Source organism: Saccostrea cucullata, unplaced genomic scaffold, assembly GCF_032062105.1.
Source record: "Saccostrea cucullata isolate Sc308-1 unplaced genomic scaffold, CSIRO_AGI_Scuc_v1 ctg12447, whole genome shotgun sequence".
NCBI lineage: Eukaryota > Metazoa > Mollusca > Bivalvia > Ostreida > Ostreidae > Saccostrea > Saccostrea cuccullata.
Window position 1 is genome coordinate 1 of NW_026921248.1, and position 15099 is coordinate 15099.

The 15099-nt window shown below is 33.1% G+C and overlaps 1 protein-coding gene across 1 annotated transcript; it reads right to left on the reverse strand.

The window, feature by feature from the left end:
- Positions 1-3838: 3838 nt before the first annotated feature.
- Positions 3839-13645, reverse strand: LOC134259574 (neurogenic locus Notch protein-like). Its single transcript, XM_062742183.1, has 7 exons — positions 13532-13645; positions 12624-12736; positions 11371-11489; positions 11001-11146; positions 8450-8557; positions 4377-4468; positions 3839-3844 (listed from the first exon to the last, which is right to left on the reverse strand). The coding sequence occupies exons 3-7, from the start codon at positions 11463-11465 to the stop codon at positions 3839-3841; spliced, it is 447 nt and encodes a 148-aa protein (XP_062598167.1). The 5' UTR covers positions 11466-11489; positions 12624-12736; positions 13532-13645.
- Between the last annotated feature and the right edge of the window lie 1454 nt (positions 13646-15099).

Sequence of the window (15099 nt, forward strand, 5' to 3'; positions counted from 1 at the left end):
AGTTTCTTGTAGTAGACCAGTGTATCTATCTATGTTCCAAATCCCATCCTGTTTGGTTGAAAATCAAAGGAGTCATAGCTATCTAAAGTTTAAGTCAATCAGATTGCAGCGCACGTGCATGCACGTGTTTTCATGATAATTGCTATATATCATGTTGTAGGATATTCTAATGCATGGCTATTTTCAAAATTTCAAAGGATTTCGTCAAAAAACAAGAAAGATATTGAGACTTTAGTTTCAGCCAATCAGAGCAAAGCGCACGTGCATGCGCGTGAGATCTTGCTATTTTGACCATGTCATATTGTCTATGCTACTAATATATCCTTATGTTTTAAGTTTCAAAGCATTTCATCAAAAATTTAAAAAGTTACGCCTATATCAATTAAATCGGTCATTTCACATGTTGCACGTGCACGCTCTTGCAAGCACGTGCGCGCAAAATGACCTTCGTTCCGCAAATCTACATAACATGTCTACTGACCCTAAAAACATTTCACCTTAGTCGGATGTATAGATTACGAGATCATTCCCGGACAAAAAAGTACCCAGGAAGAAGAAGAAGAAGAAAAATAATAATAATAAGAAACAGAGTAAAAACAATATGTTCCCCAACTTCGTTTGGGGAACATAATAATAATAAGAAACAGAGTAAAAACAATATGTTCCCCAACTTCGTTTGGGGAACATAATAATAAGAAACCGAGTAAAAACAATATGTTCCCAAACTCCGTTTGGGGAACATAATTGTATCATCTTAATATTTCATCAATTATTAAATATAAATAAATTGATATTCTTCAATTATTAAAAAAAAAAAAACAAATGATTTTGTTCTTCTGTGTACAGGTTTCAAATTGTAAAAAACTTAATAGTAAATGTTGTATGGCTGTTCAGATTTTATGTACAGTTAGAGCGGAATGTTAAAGTTTTCCTAACTTGTGTACAATCCCTTTGACAAATTGTCAGGAATACACAATAGTAACTGTATATGATTACAAATTGACGATCAGTGATTATTGTTTCTTATTCCTACAAGTGTATTCTAAGTAAACATACTCAACTGGCTTCTAATTAGTCAGCTGTGACTGGCACCACCCAAAACAGAGTGACACATACATATTTGCAATACTATTAATTTTTAAATTTCAAAGGATCATAATAATATAATTTGGATTTGATCTCTTTTGGATAGACATATAATAAAAATAATATACATGTAATTTAAAGAAGAAGTACATTTAAAAAATCTAACCACCGTACAAAAGTATAATAATTTTCAAATGAATTTTAGTCATTTTTTTAAAAACATTTTTACCAATAATAATATACACATTTATTACCATAAATGTAATATAAAGATCCATTTTCTGTATAAACAATAGCAAATTCTCAAAATAAAAAAAAGTGCCGTTTTGACTTTTCTAAAGCCGTTTTGACACTAAACCTACCACAAGGTGTTGGGGTTAAAAAATAGAGGAAACATCATCTACTGCTTGGCGATGTCACTTTGCCACGAAATTCATAATTTTTTTCCCTGCCAAAATTGGTTGAAATTGCTTCAAATGTGACCTAAAAGATAAAATGAATCCTGAAAATGCACAACCTCAAGGTGTTGGGGTTAATAAAACATCATCTATGGCGATGTCACTTTGCCACGAATTCCCTCGTATTGCATGTTGCTATCCGGTTGTTTATCCAGTTTTTAAAACAAACATTATTCTCATAAATCATTTTTTAAAATTTATTTCCTTGTCCTTGCTGCATAAAAATGGGTTGACTCCAAAAATTTCTTAATGCCAGGAAACGATAATTATGCCATTCCGATTGAAAACAGGGAACATATTATTTGTGCGTCTGAGAAAATTGTCCGAGGATTTTTTTGCTGGGGTAATCTTGCATTCAAAAAAAGATTTTGACCAGCCGTATTCATGCAGTGAACATTTTAAGTTTCAACATGGCGTACGAAAAATGAACAATTTTGTACATGTCCTGGCGTGTTCTCACTGATTTCTTAGACAATCAAGGAATTTTTAGAGAAATGACAAACAGTTAATGTTGATTTGAAAATCGCATTTAAAATTTACAAACTGCCAATTGTTACTATGGAAACAGATGAAAAGTAAAAATTGCTTAACAATGATCGCGAACTATCCAGCCAATATTATGAAACTTTTATGGACAGTTTATTACATTCTGTCAGAGAGATATTTCTGTTTTAAAGATTGATCTTTTCCAAAAAAGTTGCCATAGGAATGAAACAACATCAGAGGTATCATCCATGAAAGTTTGGTACATGTAGGCTTATGGTTATTTGGGAATTGACCAGCTCCTAAAACTTAGCCGGGACGCCGACACCGACGCCGGGGGTATAGCATAAGATCTTTGTCTGGTATTTTGTCTCAGGATATCAGCATATGCAAAGTTACTTCAATTCCCTTCTTTACGTAATCATTTTCATTCTGATTACTTTACCCAGTGAATTTTTTTTACCACAAAACAAACAACATAATCATATGGGCATCATTTAAGGATATCCGATCCTTATCCAGGAAGGATAACTTTAAAAAATATTTGTTTAAAAAAGTCTAAAAATTAAGCTTAAAGTTAAAATCTTTCTTTTCTGCCAGAATTTTGAATTTTATGCATTTAAATATGATTAAAGATTCTTTGAAGTCTTAGAAACGGTCTTGTAAAAAAAAAATGGCATTTGTACTTCATGAAGTATACAAAAAATGCATGATTATAGAAATCGAATTACATACTCTGACTTACAGTGTAACTGGCACTATCGTTAATTATATCAACTTCCGCTTCCTTCCACTGATCCCCTTGATCCCCTGACATGGTCCAGACCTTGACTCCATTTCGCAAAACGTTCAGTGTTCCCATACTGGCGCCATACATGTGATACCAGAAAGTCAAGCACCTTGGGATTGCTTTTGATGCCAAAATGTGGAAGATTAGTCAATGTTTCATATCTGAATTTGTTTTACTGTTTCTCGTATATGCTAAACATTATAAAATCAACTATTAAAAGATGAATGTGTAAATCATTTAGTGTCATAATTTAAATAAAAGAAAAATAACGTTATTACTGACGATAAGCGATTGTAAGGTAACTGCTGTAATTTTGACATATGATTTTTGAAGAATCTTGGTATACCTGATATTAAAGGTGTTTCATAATGGAATTGAGTTCCCGTTGTTACAGGACTGGAAGTTTCTGCATACAAATAATATGTTCCAGTCTTAGCTGCCGATGGACCTGTGCTACTAGATGGCGTGCTACCCTGTGAAATGTAAAAGTCAGAAGGTTCGACTAAACAGGTAGGACGTTCACCTCGTCACCATGTAATTCAACATTTTAATGTCTGATAGGCCATATTTTGATTTAGATGGGAAAAAATGTGCAGTTGAATTTCTTTCACATTTTATTTAAAGAGAGGTTTTGTATCCTTCAACAAAAAAAATTCTTAAAAATGATATTGAGGAAAAAGTTTTGTGTTCTACCTAAAAGAATTTTCTTAAAAACCGTCAGTACTGTCCATATACATACGTATACGTATTAGTTCATTTCGTAGTTCATTATGTTAACTGTTCATATGTATATTTGGTCAATTGTTAACCTATCATTGTACCAACATACCCCAAGTTGGGGGCTTTAGTAAAAGAAAAAAAATATTCAAAATTTCAAAGTAAAATTGTCTTGTCAGTTTTTTAATCAATGAAAACATTATAATATTATCTCCCAACACTTGTAACTCTTGTAATATGTTTGTTCCTATTTTGTTGACTAGTTTTAGATGTCTTAAAATTGAAAGATAAATTGTTTGTACTCTTAGACCTAAAATGAATAAAAGGTTTCATAGTTTTAAGTTAACTGATTACTAAGTACTTTTTGTTTGAATACATCTTCTTAAACAAGAGGTCCTCGGGCCTCAACACTTATCTGAGCAAATTTGGCTCTGCTGATCTTCAACTGATTTCCCCCTTGTAATCCTATTGTGGCCTTTCCCTACCCCTACGGGTCATAATTTGACAATTTAGAATTTACAGCAGTTGAGGATGCTTCTATGTAATTTTCAGCTTTTCTGGCCAAGTAGTAGAAAATGTGAAATGTTTACAGTCAGACAGACGGACAAACGATGGACAACGTGAGATCAGAAAAACTCATTTGAGCTTTTCAGCTCATGTCAGCTAAATAAATCGGGCATTCAAAGTCTACATAAATGGAAATTATACTGAGATTTTCATCATATTCAATGCTTTATAAATTATATTTTTCATCAATATTATGCTCATTCAATGACAATCAATAAAAAAAAATCCGTAAGAATCTGAAAAATACATGTAGACTGAAAATATGATAAGTATACCGTTCTTGTTGTCCAGTAAAAGGAAAACGAGGTTGGATTTTCAAAGTAACAGGTCTCGCCAGCTTCAAATCCACAGGAAATGGTTCCATAATCTAAAACCATAGGTACTCAAAGATTACATAGCTCACCTCAACGAATGTTGTCTTAAAGGAGGCTGGGGTGTTATTAAATTAACCATCAGATAGATCTTAAATTTTCAGATATGGTATCTTGAGCTGTCAACTATTATCTGGTAAAGGAAAAATTTATAAATTTTAGTTTTAAAATTTGATCATTTTTGTATATCTTTATATGGAACTCTTCTTCTAAAGGAGATCAAAATAGTCTGAAAATGGCCACAACCACCCAGCCCCTTTAAGTAAGGCAAAGTACCACAATTAACTAACATTCTAGAAGTTAACATCCCAAAATGCCCAATTTATGCATTTTTGATCTAATAAGGCTTGCAGTTACATAGAAATAGACCTATCCAAAAACTTTGAACATGAAAATGTAATTCAAAACTCTGAAGCATTTTTGAGGTTGTTCATCCGTTGATGCATCATTTCTGCAAACTTGGTTAATAGGCCTTTATTTCTTAGTTTCTTGATGTTAAACCTGCACCCATAAGGTTTACCTGGTCCATTATCTCGGAAATGTATGCCTCCGAAGCAAGTCTATCAGTATGCATTCTTAAAGGCTTCATCCATGCAGGTTTGGTCATAGGGCTCATAATTACTTGGAAATGAGAACTGCACCAAAAACATTAACATTAATCTGTTCACCCATCTGGAAAATGTAGGTCAGATCCAGCATCCTAAGCAAGTCTGGTAGTGTGCATCCTTATACATGTATGTATCATCCATGCAAGTTTGGTAATTTTAGGGCTCATAGTCACTTGGCAATGAGAACTGAACCAGAAACTTAACCTGTTCACTCATCCGGAAAATGTAGGTCAGATCCAGCATCCGAAGAAAGTCTGGTAGTGTGCATCCTTAGATGTACCATCCATGCAAGTTTGGTCACCATAGGTTTTACAGTTACTTAGAAATAAGACCTAGACCAAAAACTGCACCAAAAATGTTAACCTGCTCGCTCCAAAAACATAAACCTGGTCATTGAAATTGCAGCATCTGAAACCTCATCTGATACAATTAAATACACAACAAGCATGTTAAATGCATATGTGATCAATATAGGGCATATATCTACTTACAGAGAAAAAAGATGCAGAAACCTTAACCTGGGATGCCCACGCCCAGGGTATCACATAAGCTTCCCCCAACTTCGATGAGGGGAGATAAAATTACACGTAAAACTGAAATTTTCATATTTTATGTACTTTTAGGTCTCTACAAAAATGACGTCACCTTAAGAAGCAATATTTACAATGAACTCAAAAGACATTATTATCATAATTAGAGATTTATTATAATACTTAGAAAATATATCGCAGGGAATTGAATTTTAACCACTATAGTGGCTACCAACAAAACAATTTCAATACTATACATGTATATTTTAATTCTTATTGACAGTAAATTAAAGCCTACTGGCTTGCAGAAGGAAACACTATTTTACTTAAAATTTCGGTTAGCTTTGGAGCAAAAATAGACGTAACATCTCCCCCTCTTCTTTCCCATTCTAAAACGTTAACAATAACCACGTCGTTAATTGATGTTCATTGTAAAATCTGTTATACTATGTTACGGATATTTTACTTCGGGGGCTCTTCAATCAAAGATAAAAGAAGCTTATTTGCACATTTTACTGATAATTTGTAATTTTTGGTGAAAATTAGCTTTTAACCCCTACGACTAGGCCTAGTTTTAGAAACAAAGGACTGCATTTTTAAAAGTAAAATGTATTGATTTAAGGAATCACTGTCTAGTTAGTAGAGTATGCCAGGGCATCAACGATAGTTGGAAACATTGGTTAATTTGCATAACGGGCGAAGCCCTTTTTGCATAAATTATCCCATGTTTCCCACTATCGTTGATGTCCATGGCGTACTCTACTAACTAGACAGTGATTCTTTATATTTCCATTTCATTGTGAATAAAATTGTAGATTTAGACTTTAAAAATATAGACATAGATTTAATTACACGAGGACTCCGCTGCCAATTTCAATAGCCTTCGCCCACTGATGTCAAACACAAAGACAGCCGCACGAGATTTGCATGCATATTTGGCCTCCTCAGCTGCGTTAGACAAGAGGCAGACGCGCACGAGATTTGCATGTGTATTATGCCTCCTTAGCTATTGAACTATCGACCTGCCTAATTTACATTCCGGTAGAATTATCAAGAAATCAACTCTGCTAACTTTCTCAGAGTTATCAGAGAAAAAATATTAGAAAAGGAATTATTAAAGCACAACATTTATACAGCTTTAGTTATATTATTCATAAGTGACATTTTCCCTTTACATGTAAGCATTAAGTTTAATAAGATGCCACGATGCTCTAAAGGAGGAATATGCAAATTCTACCTATAAATTTAATTTAAAAAATCTAATGATAGTCTGTCAATATAAAAGTACATTCACGACTTATTATAGTATTATAAATGTTTTACCATTGTTTCCATGGCTTTTCACACCGACGCTTGATTTTATTTTAATAAATATTAATTATTGCAGCCATTATATAAATCGTAACGTTTTTCCTTTTAAGGATAGGTGATACAAACACATATTTTCTTTGGAGGAGACTTAATATCATGTCTCAATTTTAGAAAAGTGGATAATTTTTAGATTTTTTTCTCCTAAGAACTGGAAAATGAAATAGGCCAGGAAAATATTAGTAATATTTCAATAAAATAACATATATGGTCAAAATACACTCAGTAAAGGTTTACTGATGAAACCAAATTTCAGAATATATTATCTTGTTTTTTCTTAGAAATTGTTTATTATAAAAATATAGCCTTTTAATGAGGTCGATCTATCGATATATCGACTTCTTAGAAAAGCATATCTACCAAGCACGAAGTGCAAGATCTGTGTGTTCTTTTTTTTTTATATATATATATCATTGGATCAACCTCATCAAAGGGCTACATTTGTAATGTTATGTTTTTTCAGAGATAGACAAAACAAGATTTGAAATAATTGGAACAAGACACATGTTTTCTCTATTGTCTTTTTTAACTCTTGGAGTCTAGATATCAAAACAAATGAAGGTGTTTATAATGTAATTGTGTTTCCTTTCTATCTAGAGTAATGGAATTTATTTGTTTGTTAAACTGTATCTCATATTTTGATTTTTAGATAAGTATCTGATATGTTCTAATACTGGTATATGGTAGATTCTTTTTCCAGGCATTGATATGTCTTACTAGACATTACAAATCACCATAATTATAAATACCGTAGAATAAAGCAAAATTTTTAGCAAGGACTTAATTTTGGCATTATTAGCGAGGGTGCTGAGATCGTTAAAATTGAATATCGCAAAAACTTAATAGCATTTTATATGTAATTGCTTCTTACATGGGCATTTTTTATATAAAAATCGCTAAAATTGCATCACACTAAAAATAAAAAACCAGTTTTTAAGGACAAATCGCTAAATTTGCATCTCGCTAAAATTTCTACTTATGCGGAAGGAATTGAAGTGTGTATATATATATATATATATATATATATATATATATATATATATATATATATATATTTCAAAACATCAAGTCATACACTTTTTTACCTAATTTGAACTTTTTTGTTTTACAGAAAATCATTACCATTTTAAGAAACATCAAGTCGCTATGCATTTCAGAACCTTTAAATAGTAGCTCAAATCTACTTGATCATGTGATCAAGTTTGAACAAATCAGAGAGCTTGGAATAAATGAGAAAAATATTATAAATACTTATTATTGTTGCAATTTATATATAAGTATTTATTCATTGACTGTTCTGAAAAAAAGCTATATATGATTGTTTGTATGACTCTACTACTGAACAAAAACTTATCTCAGAAGAATATAATCCTGAAATGATTATCCTCAAAAGCTTTAGTTAAGCAAAATATCAAAATCATATAAAATTAATATAAGTAAAATTATAGCGGTAATTGCAAAAAAACTATACCAGTTAGGGTATCACAATTTTGTCCAGTGTAATTGGGATCACAGGTGCAGGAATAAGTGTCACCGACTCCATGACACGTCCCATGCTTACAAGGTTGTGTTTTGCAGGCTGAAAAGTATCAAAATACATCCATATATTTTACAAAACAATTATTTTTCTTAAATCTCAATATTTTGTTTACGAGAAAAGAAAATCACAATTTGGTGTAGCACGTCAATTTCACTCAGAGCGCAACGGTTACAGGTCTCTCGAGTGTTAAAAATTATTTTTTCTCTCGTAGGGAGGAGGCGTTGAAGAGAAGTGAATTCAAAAGACGCCACTTCTTTAACTTTTCCCAATCACGAATGCAAGGTGTTACAGAATATTAGGCCCCACTGTCCCGTTAGGGACTGATTTGTTACGGTATAATGATGCATTGAGATGGAAATATTTCCTTTTTCTTTTTCTATTGATACTGTAATTTCGACACTCGTAAATCATGTAAATATTGGAATTACTTTTATTTCGAAAAATTCTTAGTTTTGATATGCAAGATAATTACACTGTAAGCACGAATAACTATAACATGGAGCAATCATGTCTGAAGAAACTGAGGGGGAAAAAATTAAGACCTACGTGCGATTGCTAGTCCGTCGAAGTAAAGAATAGTTTTTAAAAAAATATTTGTCGTGAGACCTTGGGAGGGGGTGCTTAGTTTAAGTATAAAGCTTGTCAAGGTGAAATCCTACCTTTATTCAAGTCCTTCGTCGGTAACCTCATCCCCCCTTTTCAAGCAGAATTCTTTTCACATGATATAACACGACTCATAGACTAAATAGTGTACTCTAGTCAACTAAATAGTGTACTCTCGTCAACTAAATAGTGTATTCTAGTCAACTAAATAGTGTACTCGTCAACTAAATAGTGTACTCTAGTTAACTAAATAGTGTACTCTAGTCAACTAAATAGTGTACTCGTCAACTAAATAGTGTACTCTAGTCAGCTAAATAGTGTACTCTAGTCAACTAAATAGTGTACTCTAGTCAACTAAATAGTGTACTCGTCAAATAAATAGTGTACTCTAGTCAACTAAATAGTGTACCCGTACTGACATCATCCTAACAGTATACTGAGAATTCTAGATAGAACCTGTAACACAATGTAAGATATATCTTATGATAAATTTAAGTTCAGACAAAAAGCTGTAACAGATCTTAAGAACTTCCTAGTAAGTAATCACTCAGGTGCTGATATCCTGGACAGTAATATCAATAATGTTATATTCCTATCTACGAGTCTTGTTCAGCTTTAACTTATGTCTTACGACATGTGTTTGGAAACTTTTGTGAAACAGGTCCCAGAACCACGTGAATCTTCACTATCTGAGTAAAATTATGTAAGATTGTTATCGTTCATTCACTTTATTGTAGCCCTATCCTACCACGAAGGTCATGATTTGCACAATTTAAACTCGTCTCAACACCACTTGACTTCCATACAAATATGAACAATCATAGCTTTGCTTTTCAAAGATTTTTCTTATATTCTCTAATATGTTAAACTTTGATTGCCCATTGTGGCCAAACCATAACCCCGGTGATCATGATTGAACAAACTTGAATCTACACCACCTGAAAATGCTTTCACATAAATATGACCAATCATTGCTTTGCTGTTCTTAAAAAAAGTTTCTTTTTTGTTTTTTTTTTTCTCGTGTATATTGCTATGTAAAACTTTGATTGTCCACTGTGGCCCAATCATACCCCCGGTGTCATCATTTGCTTTGCTGTTCTAAAAAAGATTTATTTAATCCTATATATTCCTATGAAAAACATTGTGGCTGAACTACATATTCCCCCAATGGTCATGATTGAACAATTTTGAATCTATACCACCTTAAAATGCTCTCACATAAATATGACCAATCATTGTTTTGCTGTTCTTGAAAAGATATTTTTTCAATCCTATATATTCCTATGTAAAACTTTGATTTTCCATTGTGGGCCCCAACCTACTCCTTAGGGTCATGATTTGATCAAACTTAGACCTACACCCCTGCAGATGTTTCATATAAATACATGTATGACCAATCATGATTTCGCTATTCTTGAGAAGATTTTTGAAGATTTTTTCTACATAATACTATGCTGAACTTCAATCGTCCATTGTGGCCCCGACCTTCCCCAGGGGTCATGATTAAACAAGTGGAGAATCTAAACCACCCGAGAATGCTTCCACATAAATATAACCAATCATGGTTTTGCTGATCTAGAAAAGAAGATTTTGGAAAAGATTTTCCTTATATATTCCTGTGTAAAACTTTGTTCGTCAATTGTGGCCCCACCGTACCCCCGGGGGATCATAATTTGAACAAATTTGAAACTATAAACTAACTGACAATGATTCATCACGACTTTCATCTTTCCTAGAGTATTGGTTCTTGAGAAGAATTCTATATATCTAACAAATCAAAATTATTCATTATGAGCTTGATTTTTCTGTTCATGTTCTCATCCAAATTGATTTTTATTAGCCACTCAGTGCATTTCTACACCTCAAATTTTATACTTACGCAGACTAACGCTTGTCACTTCCAGAGAAAATCCTTTGCCAGCTGATGCAGAAGAAGCGAAAGTACTGTCAAATTTCAGTAACATTGTTGTGGGGTCGCCGTTGTCGGACTTTACATAAACCTCATTAGCTACTGTTCCACAGCGTCTAAAAGATAACATGCTAATTTTTATTCTCGAACAAACGAGTGTTGGAGCATCTTGTTCATAAATATGTTTTTATTTTTTAAAAAAAGAAAAAAAAAAGAAATATATTTTGCCAAAGATACCTGTGTGATTTGTTTTCAAAAGGTGATTGAATAAGTTGCATTTCTAAGCACAATTGAAAATTTCCCATAAAAAGCAAACTAGGTTTTGATATGTATGTTTTACCTTGGTCCTGTCTGTCCTAGCAGGTTATACTGTATCTCTAACCAGTGGCTACACGCTCCATTTTGCGTTGTTAAATCCATCTCCTTTATGGTCATTTGGACATTTTTTCCAGCCGGACCCTGCATGATAATTTGTAAAATTCTTATTTCTGGGAATCAAGATTTTAGGTAAGTTCTATACATATCTACCTAAAGTATTAATTGTAACCTTAATTTAAGGGTAACGGGAACAGATGTTCCCAAAATGGCCCTTTCTGTTTAGGCATTACTTTTTGCATTATAGATCTACACTCTATTTTTGAAAATAATATTTGGAAAACAATTCTGATAACGCCAATCAGATTTTAGTGCATGAAGATACACGTTTTCTAGATCACTCATACAGGTGAACAGTTTCTCACTATTGGGCATCTAAGAAATCAGATTGAAAAAATGGTCTCTGGTGAAACTTTAACTCTATTAGATTGCACTTAAAACAAAGGAAGAAAAAAAGCAGCACCATGACTCGACACTTTGGCAACTGCATTTGGACAAAATAATGATCCTAGCTTTAATCTCTTTTATGGCCGAGTTCCATCTCAATTGACTATAACTGTAGATCTAGTTTAAAAATCCTTTTGAATAAAAAATCACAGAAATTTAGTAACAGCGTTTGTTAAAACCAAAAGATGTGCATTGTATACTGTATACAGGGTTATTTTCGCCCCGTCTTATTTTCGCCCTTTCACACTTGCAAACAATTTTGCCCCGTTCTAAATTCGCCCAGTCATAGTTTTGTTTAAGAAATATTATTGTATTCTTTGAATTCGCCCCGTTTTAAATTCGCCCAAATGAGGGTAGCGTGAAAGGGGCGAAAATAAAACGAGGGCGAAAATTTCCATGTGCACAGTATGTCTGTAAAACATTTTACAGAAAACATATTAAAGGCGAAAGACAACTTTGAAATAATTTCACAAAAATATCTTTTTCAAAAACCTTGGCAACACTGTTCGTCAGAATCACAGAAAATCAACCAAACAACAAAAACAAATAAAGATACCTAGCTAGGTATTTTAGGTAGCAACCTTACGTAGATAGTTACATTGGATCAAACTAATAGACACAACTTTGAATAAAATGTTTACAGACAAACTGACAGACAGACAACTCTTGCATAAGCTCTTCTAAACTAGATCTAGTACAGCTAGTAAGAGAGATGCATTTAATTCAAATTTGCAAAATGGAAAAAAATAAACTAAAAGCTTTTATACCCACCTTCACTACCCAGACACAGTCTCTGCCCGTGGGATATGGGCCTCCATTGTTGAAATTAATCGTTGTCAATGTCTGTGTTTCTCCTTCTGCAAGGGTTATTGTCCCACCACAAGCTATATAACAAAATAAGTCTTAGTATCATGAACGGTATGGCTTTCAATAGTCTTTGGGTTTAAAAGTAATATCCAAAGAAGAAGCATTTGCTGAGACTGTAGCTACCGAAAAGCATGAACAAGATTCATCAAGACAAAGGTGAATGAGCAATCTCATGATAAACCTAAAAACAAGTTAATATATGTGAAGAAGAAGGAAGAAGGGATGATCCTGAAAGTTCGAGAGAAGAAATGTGCCTAGGAGGAGCAAGCATTCCCTGCCGAATGGCCACACCGCCGTATTAAAGCCATATTTATTGATTAGTAAGAGGGAATATTCCTTAGTGAAATTCTTGAAAACAAGTCTTATCATTTAAATGAAATATGCTGGTCAAAAAAAAACGACCCAAACGATGGGTTATATTTGCTTAGACATTCAAGGACCATACAAAAAGATATCGATATGCAAGCTATTTCAATTTTCCTCTTAATATTATAGCTCTCTTGGTTTTAAAATTCAACTTAAATTCTTATGCACAAAATGGTTTATTTACTTGTCCTCCAAACAAATTTGAAATTAGAACGCAGGAGGAATAAAATTTTGGAAAAACTTTATAGAAATGTTTTAGCATAGTATCCATGATAGCAGTGTAAAAACCAAACAAGCACACTGAATTTAATATCTATTGTATTCTTGTCTTAATACTGTTTGTCTGTACTTATAAAGTTGATTTAAAGGTCCAGATATTGTAATAAAATACTAGGCAATGCGTAAATTAGACAAAGTTGACCCATTGAGTCTTAATGATATTTCACCTGGATCAGTTACAGGTGTTTCACACAGTGTTCCAGTTAGCCCTCTAGGACAATGACAATCACAGGTATGTATGACAAATCCTCCGTTCTGACACGCCTTCAGGGGTTGTGTGCACGTTTCTAAAATTAAACATGAGTTGATAGTTGTTATTTCACATACATACCGAGTCTGTCCAAGTGATCGTCCATTGAAAACACACCAGCAAATTCAGAGTTGTGCATATCCCCTTGCTTTTGGTCATTTGTGGATGAGACGACATTTTTGCGACATATTTTGTCAAATATGAACGACCTATCATATATCATTTAGAAATTATTACCAAAGATGAACTTTTTAACAAGGTCAATTGTAAAGGTCAAGGGTTCAAGGTCAAGGTCACAAGATCAAAAATCATAGTGCATTTAGAAAGGTTTTGTCACAGGCAATACACAGATTTAATATGAAAGCCATATCTCTTCTCAATCAGAATTCATGAATCATGAACAAGGTTAAAGTTTTTGAGAACCAGGTCAAACTCAAGGTCCAGGTCACGAGGTCAAAAATCATAGTGCGTTTTAGGAAGGTCTTGTCACAGGTAATGCACATTTTTATATAAAAGTCCTGTCTCTTCTCATTCAAAAATTATGACCAATTCCAAGTATTGATTAAATCTTTTAAAAGTAGGTCAAACTTGAAGGTCAAGGTTGTGGCGTCAAAAATTATAGTGTATTTAGAATGGCCTTGTTACGAGTAACATATATGTGAAATATAAAAGCCCCATCTCTTCTCACTCAAAAGATCTGACCAAGGTTAAAGTTTTTGAACAGTAGGTTAAACATTCAGGTCAAGGTCACGAGGTAAATAATGATAGTGTTTTAAGAAATGTCTTGTCACAGGCAATACAAATCTCTAATATGAAATATTAAATTTTCTTTAAGTAAGTTAAACTTCAAGGTCACTGGGTCAAAAAGTATAGTGTATTTAGAAAGGTCTTGTCACAGGTAATATACATGTAAAATATGAAAACCACATCTATTCTCATTCAAAAGATATGACCAAGGTTAAACTTTTTGTGACGGACGGACAAACTGACAGACCGACCGACTAACAGACGGGCAGACGAATGAGATTTAATGTTCCCTCGCTTTCCCGAAAACGGGGAACAAAAAAAAATGTACGCATTTGCTTTTTGTAAAATATACTGTCGGCTCTCAGAGAGGGGGAGAGAAATAAATGATAATTTTAGTTATTAGAGAGGTTGAGATCTTAAACGTGTACGCGTACGTGTACTTGTGCTTATACTTGAACGTAGACGTTCACGTGTTTGTAATTTGTCTGTTGAGATTTTAATGACATGTAACAGTACATGGACACTGCGATCGCTGTCTTTTTGTTAACTATTTAAAAGTTTTGTGACGTCAGTTTGATTTGAGTTAGTGAGCAAAAAATGATGAAAATAAGTGCCTGTGAAACTAAACATCCTAAATAATAGTTAACGACTACAGTTTCACACATAAATTGAATAATGTTCAACATTAAAGCTACAAGTTTTCAATTACGTGTAGATGTCATTCTACAAGTTCTAAGA

What these genes read in the sequence shown, in the direction of transcription:
- LOC134259574 (XM_062742183.1), bottom strand. Translation starts at nt 11,465, where the DNA reads ATGACCATAAAGGAGATGGATTTAACAACGCAAAATGGAGCGTGTAGC. An exon ending in CTAGGACAGACAGGACCAAG is followed by an intron (nt 11,147 to 11,370) that starts GTAAAACATACA and finishes GTTATCTTTTAG; the next exon opens with ACGCTGTGGAACAGTAGCTA. An exon ending in AAATTGTGATACCCTAACTG is followed by an intron (nt 4,469 to 8,449) that starts GTATAGTTTTTT and finishes CTATGGTTTTAG; the next exon opens with ATTATGGAACCATTTCCTGT.